General features: G+C 46.6%; 1 protein-coding gene across 1 annotated transcript; it reads right to left on the bottom strand.

Annotated features, from left to right (window-relative positions):
• Positions 1 to 2,150: 2,150 nt before the first annotated feature.
• On the bottom strand, positions 2,151 to 10,995 carry LOC139355299 (zinc finger protein 773-like). Its single transcript, XM_011751860.3, is given in 5 exon segments — positions 2,151 to 3,197; positions 3,199 to 4,249; positions 5,198 to 5,296; positions 5,812 to 5,938; positions 10,722 to 10,995. Coding segments are annotated over 5 exon segments (1,395 nt in total). The 5' UTR covers positions 10,755 to 10,995; the 3' UTR covers positions 2,151 to 3,112.
• Between the last annotated feature and the right edge of the window lie 645 nt (positions 10,996 to 11,640).

Below are 11,640 nucleotides of genomic sequence, written 5' to 3'. Positions count from 1 at the left end.
TTTAGTCTGTTAACATAGATTACACTAAGAGAGTTTAAACTATTGGATCAAACTTGTATTCTTGATAAACCTCACCAGGTTATGATTTATTATTGTTTGTATATGGAGGGATTCAATTTGCTAAATGTCTTTTTGTTTTGTTTTAGCATGAGTGCAAGTTTATTTAAAAAGGCTTTACAACAAGAAAGAAAGAGAAGTATGCTTGGAAGAGACCCCAGTGAGGCGATTTAAAGGACGAGTGCCTCAATTTGCTAAAATTTTGTTAAGGCTCTGTCTATATTCATTTGGTGATTGGTCTAGTTTTGTTTAATGTCATTGTCTCTTTGGTGTCCTGTTAATGCTAACTTTCATATAGTTCAGAAGTGTTTGAACCTTTCTGTTTTTGGAAGAGTCTGTATATAATTGGTACGATTTCTTCCTTTAATATTTCATAAAAGTTCTTACATGTTTTAGGAATGACCCTCAGTTGATGCCATCAAGAAAAAGGAACCTCAGTCCTACAACCACAAAGAACTTAAATATGCTAACTACTCAAAATAAGCAAGAAACAGATTCTCCGTGAAACTCTAGAAAGGAACACAATCATGACAACACTTTGATTTTAACCCAGTGATGTCTCTATTATACTTATGACCTAAAGAACTGTAAGATTGCCGGGCGCGGTGGCTTACGCCTGTAATCCCAGCACTTTGGGAGGCCGAGGCGGGAGGATCACAAGGTCAGGAGATCGAGACCATGGTGAAACCCCGTCTCTACTAAAAATACAAAAAATTAGCCGGGCGCGGTGGCGGGCGCCTGTAGTCCCAGCTACTCCGGAGGCTGAGGCAGGAGAATGGCGTAAACCCAGGAGGTGGAGCTTGCAGTGAGCCGAGATCGCACCACTGCACTCCAGCCTGGGCGACAGAGCGAGACTCTGTCTCAAAAAACAAACAACAAAAAAACAAAGAACTGTAAGATAATATATTTGTATTGTTTAAACTGTAAGTTTGTGGTGATTTGTCAGGACAGCAATAGAAAGCTAATACATCAACATTATTCTGTGAGCATCCTTTACTTTCCAATGCAGTATTTCCTCGACTCATGTTGTACCTTTTCTGCCACAATCAGAAAACAGCCTCTTCTCTAAGGAGTTCTGGTTCCCTTTATTAAAAAATTATACAAACCAATAACTGGGCATTAAATATGCTCAAAGCTACTGGAATGCCACTGCTTGCTAGGATATCTCACAAAAGATAGGGAGTATGTACACATTATCTATTTAAATTGAATTCTTTATCTACATAAATTGAATTCTTTTTTTGTAGGTTAAACCTACAAATATTTCAGAAGTTGGTTATTTAAAAAGATTCTTAAGACTACAGTAGCATACTCATGTAAGGGTTTTATTTATAGGCAAAGATATGGTATAGTATGAGAATACAACACCAAATGCATATTGAATAAAATAACAAATGGATAAACTGGGCTTCATAAAATTAAGACAATCTGCTTTAGGAAAGATACTGTTAAGAACTGAAAACAAGGTCAAGCATGGTGGCTCATGCCTGTACCCTGGCACTTTGGGAGTCTGAGGCAGGATGACCACTTGAGGCCAGGAGTTAAGAGACTAGTCTATGTAACATAGCAAGACCGCACCTCTAAATTTTAAAAAAGAAAACAAAAGCCACAGACAATGAAAAAATATTCCCAACGCTTATATCAAATAAGGAATTTGTCTTCAGAAATGTTAAGAACTTGCAACCAACCAAATGTTTTAAAAAACAGGCAAAAAATACCAACAGACATTTTACTAACGAAGATATAAGAGTGACAAATAAGCACATTAAAAAAAGCTGAAAACTAAGTCACTGGAAAAACACAAATTAAGAACTACAATGAAATACTACTGCATATTTAGTAAAATGGCTAAAATGAATGGCCTATGATTTCCATACATATAAATTGTCAGTAATGTGAAGAAATGGAAAACCTAATATATTCCAGGAGGAAATATGAAATGCTAACCATTTAGAACACAATTTGGCAACTAAAATTTCAAACATTTGGATCCACTTACAGAGTAACTGAAGAGCTTTGCAGCCCTGTTACACAGCCAAAAGGGTGAAAATTATAAAAACACAATTCAGTCTCTGGAAATGGTCACAAGGGTGTACGGCAAATAAATATTTATTAAAGAAGATCTAACATTCATAAGAACAGCAAAAGTCAGTCACATCTGAACCAAGACCACTCCTTTCCTCTCCCAACTCCAAACTCAGCGAGATAAAAACTCCATTCGACTGCTGCAGCCAAGAATACAGGGCTCCCTCTCTCTGGAGCTCCAAGGCAGAGGGCTATCTTCTCAGGAAGGACAATCTGTCAGGAATTCTCATCCTGCCTCCAGTGTGCATATTTAGATGAATGACATTCAATTGCCAGCTCCCTCATAAAGATTATCCTCAGAGTTTCTGGGTTTTTTGTTTATTTGTTTGTTTGAGACGAAGTCTCGCTCGGTCACCCAGGCTGGAGTGCAGTGGCGTGATCTTGGCTCCATGCAATCTCTGCCTCCCAGGTTCAAGTGAATCTCCTGCCTCAGCCTCCTAAGTAGCTGGGACTACAGGTGCCTGCCACCACGCCTGGTTTTTGTTTTCTGTTTTTCTTTTTTTGAGACGGAGTCTCGCTCTGTCACCCACGCTGGAGTGCAGTGGTGCGATCTCGGCTCACTGCAAATTCCACCTCCTGGGTTCACGTCATTCTCTTGCCTCAGCCTCCTGAGTAGCTAGGACTATGGGCGCCTGCCACCATGCCTGGTAATTTTTTGTATTTTTAGCAGAGACAGGGTTTCATCGTGTTAACCAGGATGGTCTCGATGTTCTGACCTTGTGATCCGCCTGCTCCAGCCTCCCAAAGTGGTAAGATTAACAGGTGTGAGTCACCATGCCCGGCAAGGTGAATCATATTGAATCAGCGACAGTCTAAGGCCTTTCTCCAGTCTAAACTTTCTGGTGTTGAATAAGGTTAGGCCTTTGGGTGAGGCCTTTCTCCATATTCACTACATTGTCCACTCTGTGAACTGTCTGTCCAGTGTTGAATGAGTTTAGAAGTGTAGCTAATGGATTTCCATTTGTTACCTTCAAGACTTTTTTTCCCTGTGAACTTTCTGGTGTTTAATGAGGTTGAAATGCTGGCTAAAGGATTTCCCACAATCACCGTATTTCTCCAGTGTGAATCCTTCGATGTTTAACAAGACTGGAGCTGTGGCGAAAAAATTTCCCACATTCCCTGCACTCATAAGGCTTTGCTCCAGTGTGAACCCTCTGATGTTTAACCAGGCTGGAATTCTCACTAAAGAATCTCCCACATTCATTGCACTTAAAAGGCTTTTCTCCAGTGTGAACTTTTCGATGTTGCATGAGGCTTGAACTTTGGCTAAAAAACTTCCCACATTCGCTGCACTCATAAGGCCTTTCTCCAGTGTGAACACGCCAATGATTGATAAGGCTGGACTTGTGGCTATAGAATTTTCCACATTCACTGCACTTATAAGGTCTTTCTCCAGTGTGAACTCTCTGATGTTTCATGAGGCTGGAGTTGAAACTAAACAATTTTCCACATTCACTGCACTCATAAGGCCTTACTCCAGTGTGGATTCTGTGATGCTGAACAAGTGTGGAATTATGCCTGAAAGCTTTTCCACATTCACTGCATGTAAAAGGCTTTTCTCCAGTGTGAACTCTCTGATGTTGAATGAGGTCAGCATTACGGCTAAAGGATTTTCCACAGTCACTACACCCATAAGGCCTTTCTCCAGTGTGAACTATTTGGTGTATAAAAAGGTTGGACTTATGGCTAAATAACTTCCCACATTCACTGCATTCATAAGGCTTTTCCCCAGTGTGTAGTCTCTGGTGCTGAACAAGTAAATATTTCTGACCAAAGTCTTTCCCACATTCACTGCATTTGTAATACCTTTTCCCAGCATGAAAGGCCTCCCTACTTTTGGAGCTCCTATGTGACTTCTCTCCCGTGTGAGTCATCTGGTGCTTGAGAACACCTGAGCTGGTCAGGAGGTCCTTCCCAACTTCTCTGCTTTGCAAGGACTTCTCTGACAGGTGGACTCTGCAACTCCTCAAAACTGGGACCCTGCCCTCTTGTCTTTTTAAGGGTTTCTCTCCATAGTGCTTCTGGTGTTGCTGAACGTTTGAACTGCACAGTCCTACAGAAGCACTCTGCTCAGGGGCCTCCTCGGCCTCGGCTCCATGCCAACAACCTGAAAGAAGAGAAATGTTGATGAAGTAAACGTAGTCTTTGGTGTGAGGAGGCAGCACTTTCACAAATGTGTTTGACACACCCAGTAATTAGTGCCTGGGACTACTGGCAGAATGAGGGGGCTAGCGCTTGGTGGGGAAGGGCCTGCTGTGCAGTGCTGAACCTGGCTAGATCACGGATTTGGGGAGGCCTCATGAGCACCAAAGATGCAAGGATGGGGTGTAGCACAGGGAGGAGAGGCAGAGTCCCCAACAAAATCCACTGCAAATGGCTTTCCACAGGACTTTGGCTGCTGGAGACACAGGAACATGGCACAGAAGGTTATGTCCAGGTCCAGAAAAAATCAACTGCAAGATGGGCGTGGTGACTCATGCCTGTAATCCCAGCATTTTGGGAGGTCAAGGCAGGTGGATCATAAGGTCAGGAGATCGAGACCATTCAGGCTAACATGGTGAAACCCAGTCTCTACTAAAAATACAAAAAATTAGCCAGGCGTGGTGGCAGTAGTCCCAGCTACTCAGGAGGCTGAGGCAGGAAAATGGCATGAACTTGATAGGAGGAGCTTGCAGTGAGCCAAGATCAAGCCACTGCACTCCAAACTGGGCAACAGAGTGAGACTCCGTCTCAAAAAAAAAAACCAACTGGAAAGAAATAGTTGGTGTCCAAGCGCTATGCAAGGATAAGCTCCCACCTCACCATACATTCAGTGAAAGCCACTGCTGAAAGGTGCTGCTGAGGATTGGGTGAAACATGGAGGACAGAGAGGTGGGGAATGGCCCCGGGTCAAATATCAGAATAGATATAAATGGGTGACTGAGGAAGAAAAGATAGAAATCAGCAATGACCCCTTGCCTTGGTATCAAAATATCTGGGCCCACTGCAAAGACTCCTGGTATGATATGAACCCATCCCCGAGTTCATACCTCCCTGAGCTCCACCCATCAAGTACCTTTTGGTAAGGCTGAAATCATAACTTCCCAAGCAGGCATGAAGGGCTCCTCCCATGACTCCAGCTGGGTGATTTCATGGGTCTTGGAAGATGCAAGTCCTAAGGAAAACAACAGGTGAGTGGCAGCACTGAGCCAGAATGACCTATCCCATCATGGACCACAGGAAAGAAAACAACATAGTACAGAAAGAACCTTGGAGGAGGGTCTTACAGGAACAACTCAGTCAAACAGCAATCACATTGGTGACTCAATTGCTGGCACAGACAGACACCCAGGTATGTTGGCTAGAGGAGGCAGGCAGAATGTAGCAGAATAGAATTACCACAGATCTGCACAGTGTCACCAGGCCACAGAGAGGCCACCAGGGTTAAGACCCATCAAGCTGACTGAAAGACTCGTGACCCCCAAACCCTTTCCTACACAGCTCTGGGGCAGCTCGGGGAGAGAAGATGGTAGTATACGCAGCCCAGGCTGACTACAGTAGCTACTTCAAGATCCTGGAGAAGGAATGAGTGCCCACAATTCAGCTTTGGGAAGAACAGACCTGTCACTAGGAAAAGGAGGAAGAGACGAGCCCAGCCCAGGATGCTGGGGTGGGCTGTGAGAAACTTACCCAGAGAGGCCAGAAGTGAAAAGTTCTCCAGCATCACATTGCGGTAGAGGAGCCTCTGAGTCTCATCAAGCAATCTCCATTCCTCCTGGGAGAAGTAGACAGCTACGTCCTCAAAGGTCACATAGCCCTGCTAAGATGGAGAGAGTTGAGTTTATCTGTGGCCTCCTTACTGGGGAATTTAGGCATCCCCCTAAACATCCACCCCTGCTCACCCTCTTCCTCAATCCCCATCTCAAAGGAGAGACCCTGCCCCAGAACCACTGATGCTAACTCTCTCCTCATGTTCCCACTAAGCAAGCACAGGCAGGTAGGCAGATATAGTCCATTTCAGCTCTGGGCATGGTATGCAGACTCCTACTCTTCTCTTGTCAGACAACTGACCTTGGATTCCAAGATTGTTTACCAAATACAATCAAATTTGTGTAGTGTTCTCCCTGAAGTCCCCAATACAAGGTCCCTGGGGACATCTGTTTATACTCATTAGAATGTACACATACTGTATACCACAACCACTGCCCCCTATACCACCTTATGTACATCCCCTAGTGTCACTACATTCTAGTCTACACATGGCATCCAGAGGGCACTTACCAAATGCAATCAGAACACCATCCCATCCTAGACCTCCAATGGCACTGACTGCCAGGGGCAACCCTCAGCCTCACTTTGAAGGCCTCCCTACCTGGCTCGTTTTGTTGCTTCACCTTCAGCTACTTGGAATTGCACACATATTTGGACTCCTTTGGCACTCTTCCATATCTGTGTTGAGAAGCTGTCCCTTCCCAATGTCAGCCTTCCTCTGACTCTCATTAGAATCGCAGGCCAGGCCGGGTGTGGTGGCTCACGCCTGTAATCCCACCACTTTCAGAGGCCGAGGCAGGTGGATCACCTGAGGTCAGGAGTTCGAGACCAGCCTGACCAACATGGAGAAACCCCATCTCCACAAAAAATACACAATTAGCTGGGCGTGTTGGAACATGCCTGTAATCCCAGGTACTCGGGAGGCTGAGGCAGGAGAACAGCTTGAACCCGGGAGGCGGAGGTTGCTGTGAGCCAAGATCTTGCCATTGCACTCTAGCCTGGGCAACAAGAGTGAAATTCCATCTCAAAAAAAAATAATAATAAATAAATAAAAATTAAAATTAAAAAAAAGAAAAGGCCGGGCGCGGTGGCTCATGCCTGTAATCCCAGCACTTTGGGAGGCCGAGGCGGGCGGATCACAAGGTCAGGAGATCGAGACCACGGTGAAACCCCGTCTCTACTAAAAATACAAAAAATTAGCCGGGCGCGGTGGCGGGCGCCTGTAGTCCCAGCTACTCAGGAGGCTGAGGCAGGAGAATGGCGTAAACCCAGGAGGCGGAGCTTGCAGTGAGCCGAGATCGCGCCACTGCACTCCAGCCTGGGCGACAGAGCGAGACTCCGTCTCAAAAAAAAATAAAAATAAAAAATAAAAAAATAAATAAATAAAAAGAAGCCCAAGTCTCCCAAACCAGGCCCAGCAATTCTCCCAGATGACCTCATTTGATCTTGAGCTAATCCAGCAGCCTGAGAAACTCCCCAGGTCCCAGGTAAGAACAAAAGCCTTGTGATCCCACAGTTGGATGAATAAGCAGCAGTGCCTGCCTTCCTGTCATCTTACGTCATTATAGCTTCATCTTCATGTCCATCTCATGTTTACCCCCACAGGAACTTTGGTCACCAACCAGACCCTCCTCACCACTACATCCCCTTCCCCATGGCCACCATTCTCCCTCATGTCCTTGTGAAGCCTACCACTCCCATCCAGGTATCCAAGCAAGAGAATCAGTTCTTTGCCCCTATTCTCCCTTATTACCTAATGGCATTACCAATAGGACCTCAAGATGCTCCCTCCTAAATCTGCTCCACTACCCCATTTGGTGCAAACACCAACTGTATAGTGTGTATTTCCAATCTGAACCCTTCACCTGAATTCCAGACTTCTCTATCCTGGTGCCCACTCAATGAATCCACTCAAGGGTCTCTGGAACATCTCATATCAACATGGCCAAAACCTAACTTAATTATTCCCACTGAAAACTACTCTTACCATTAACCTCTTTCTCTTACCCTACACTTTAGAAAATCTGCTCATATCTACTTAAAAAACACAGACTCCAGGCCGGGCGCGGTGGCTCACACCTGTAATCCCAGCACTTTGGGAGGCCGAGGCAGGCAGAGCACGAGGTCAGGAGATCCGAGACCATCCTGGTTAACACGGTGAAACCTCATCTCTACTAAAAATACAAAAAAGAAAATTAGCCGGGCGTGGTGGCGGGTGCCTGTAGTCCCAGCTACTCCGGAGGCTGAGGCAGGAGAATGGCCTGAACCCAGGAGGCAGAGCTTGCAGGGAGTCGAGATTGCGCCACTGCATTCCAGCCTGGGCGACAGTGTGAGACTCCGTCTCAAAAAAAAAAAAAAAAAAAAAAAAAAAAAAAAAAGACTGGGCCATAATCCCTGCATAGCCTTCCCCATTTCCATCCTTCCTGATATTCAGGAATAAACAAACAAACAAAAATACAAAGAATAGAGGCCCAGGTCCTCAGCCAACCACTTCAGGTCTGCCTTATACCTGCTGATGCTTCCGCCAGACATAATGGAGATCTAAGTTTGCCTAAGCATTTCCAGCTCAAACTTAAATCCATGTATTTTCTCATGTTGATCACTATGCCTTCTAAACCTCCTGTCATTGGTTGCCAGAAATGAGAACCTCTCCATATAACATATAATCTGTGCCAGGTGTGGTGGCTCATGCCTAAAATCCCAGCAGTTTGGGAGGCAGAGGCAGGCAGATAACCTGAGATCGGGAGTTCGAGACCAGCCTGACCAACATGGAGAAACCCCATCTCTACTAAAAATACAAAATTAGCCAGGTGTGACAGCATGTGCCTGTAATCCCAGCTACTCAGGAGGCTCAGACAGGAAAATCGCTTGAATTCAGGAGGCGGAAGTTGCAATGAGCCGAGATCACGCCATTGCACTCCAGTCTGGGCAACAAGAGCTAAATTCCACTTCAAAAATAAATAAATAAATAATAATAATATATAGTCTGGACTCAGGACCCTGACTGTACAACTGTTTTCCAGGGAACTCAAATGGAAGGGTAGTGATAATAGCAAGCAAGGAGTCTCAAGACACTATGATTCTGAAGACCATGTAGGTAGGAGTTGAGCAGGGTGAGGACCTGAGAAATCCTCCATTTACCTCCTCATGGTATGCAAGTAACTGCAGTCACAAGAACCTATGGAAAATCAAGGCAATGAGAACCAGACAGTGACGTTGCCAAAGGATCATCCAAGCCCCCTCATCTAGCCTGGAGTCAGGTGTGCCTGAGTATCTATAATCTGGGCTTTGGTTCTTAGTGATGCCTCTTACCTGTTGTGTGCCCTTGCAAAAATGCTCAACTTCCCTGTGCCTTGGTGTTGCCATCTGCAACACAGCAATAATAATGGTATTCACTCAATAGGACTATTGTTTGTATCAAACTCATTCTTATGTGTCTAGGACTAAGTATCAACTCCTACTGTACACATAATTAATGCCTCTGTCAACATTTTCAGTGCAAATAAACTGGCAGGTTTTAAAAATATGGGTTTCTGCCTGTGCACAGTGGCTCAAGCCTGTAATCCCAACTTTGGGAGGCTGAGGTGGGCAGATCACAACGGCAGAATTCTGAGAAAGAAGAAAGAAAGAAAGGAAAGAAAGAAAGGAAAGAAAGAAAGAAAGAAGGAAAGAGAAAGAAAGAAAATGTGGGTTTCCTTTTGGCAACCTGGCTGCCTGTTATATACTCCCCTGAAGGCAATCCTGCTGAGAGCCCTTCTACTGGCGCAGTTGATCATCCCTCCTGTGCTGATGGCTAGGGAAACTTAGGCACCAAAGGGGCTGCTCCACCAGCCTGGCTGACCTTTCCTTTTCTTCATACGGACTGGACATGAGGAACTGCTGAGCCTAGAGTGGCAAACCTATATACTACCCAACACTGCAGTCTCCATCCAGTCCTGGGTCTTCATACTCTATAACCCTCCATTCCTGCAGGCACCAGACAGAACCACTTTAGACCGCAAAACCCCAGGCTGTAGAGGCTGCCCCGGCCTACAGGCCCATTTCTCCCTTCCCTCACCTCAGGGCCCATCTGAAAGAAAACCTTAAGATTCTCCCTCCTAAATAGGAGCCCCAGGCCTTCCAGCTGCCCATGTGGACATGATACCTCCACTCTGGGACTTCTCAGGAAACCATGCCCAAAACCTACTCCCTGCACAGCCTTCCCCATCTCCATCCTTCCTGATATTCAGGAACAAACAAAAATACAAATAAAAATCCAGAATGGCTCTTCATTCCCTACTTTCTTTCATAGTCACATGTGATGCAACAGGAATTTCCGCCTGTTCAGTTTTTGAAATCCATCCAAGATCTGATCACTTCCCCGCCTCTATGGCCCAGTCCCAGTAGACTCTCCACTAATCTACTGAATTTACCTACTCACATGTCTGTCTTCACCCGCCTCACCCCCATCCCAGTCTGTTTTGCCTTGAGAGGCCTTTGGCAAACTTAGAGAAACAGATCGTGTCACTCTTCTGTCTCCAGCCCTCCGCGGCCACTGTGGCGCCCTCAGGATGAAAGCGCAGCTCCTCGGGCCGTCGCTCCACACGCGACTCGTCCCTTCCCAAGCTGCCTACTACGGACACCAGGAGGCCTCAAGTTCGGGACTCGCTGAGTGCGCCTCACACCTTTGCGTGCCGGACCCCTTGCCCTCCATTCCCACCCCATCACACTGCGTGTCAGAAACGGGACCCCGCCCACGAACGCCCCACAGTTCTGCACCCGGGGACCTGAGCAGGCGGCCCTCACAGGGCTTTAGGATTCGGGGGAGGCCGGGAGGACGCGGCGCTCACCTGAGCGGGGTCCCTTAGCGCGGCCCCCGCCATCCGAGCCTGTGGGTAGAGCGGGCGGGGAGACAACAACCGAGGAGAGGGCCCGGGTCACCCTGGGCGCCGCCACCGAGCCTCAGACCCGCCTCTGAGCGGTGAGAACAGAACGCCGAGCCACCGCGCCTTCCGGCGCTGGTTGCCTCAGCGCACAATCAGCTTCCACCAGGCTGAGTTCTCCTGACAGCCGCGAAACTGTCCGCCCAGAGGAGACGCCGGAAGTCCCGCCCAGTGCGCGGCGCACGTTCGGTCAGGCCTCTGTTCATTGGCCAAGCATCGCGGCTCCGGGCGCGGCGGCTTCTGGGCAGTGTAGTTCCCATGGCGCCAAACTTAGAGGAAGTGGGCGTAACTTCGGAGATGGAGATTGGAGATGATAGATGATGACGGAGATGGAGATGGAGATGATGGTGGAGATGGAGATGAAGATGGAGATGAAGATGGAGATGGAGATGATGATGAAGATGGGGATGATGGAGAAGATGGAGATGATGGAGTAGGAAATGGAGAATGGAGGAGAAATGAGTGTCGAGAACTCTCGGACTCATCTGGAGCCTGTTGTAATTGGAGATGGGACTGGATTTCAGTTTCCTACCGCTGATACTCCAATCCTTCCTTCTTTTGAAGGACTCAAAGAGGATCTTCAGAGCCACAATAAAGAGGTTTCTCTGGGCAGAGCCACATTTATCTTCCTAAATTTCCTTTGGCAAGGGGACACCCAATATTAAAGTTAACGGTGGCCAAGCAATGCCTGATGTATGATAATAAGAAAAGGCTCTGAATTCTGGATGTAGGTGATGAGAGAGTAGGGGAGCCCAAGGATTTACGTTCCTCCTTCACCCCATGCTCATTTGTGCTCTTTCCTTCCTCAAGGACGCAACATTGATGT

The sequence above is a fragment of the Macaca nemestrina genome, chromosome 20, assembly GCF_043159975.1.
Source record: "Macaca nemestrina isolate mMacNem1 chromosome 20, mMacNem.hap1, whole genome shotgun sequence".
NCBI classification, from domain to species: Eukaryota; Metazoa; Chordata; class Mammalia; order Primates; family Cercopithecidae; genus Macaca; species Macaca nemestrina.
Note: the sequence above shows the minus strand (reverse complement) of the source record. Positions and strands in the feature narration are given on the sequence as shown.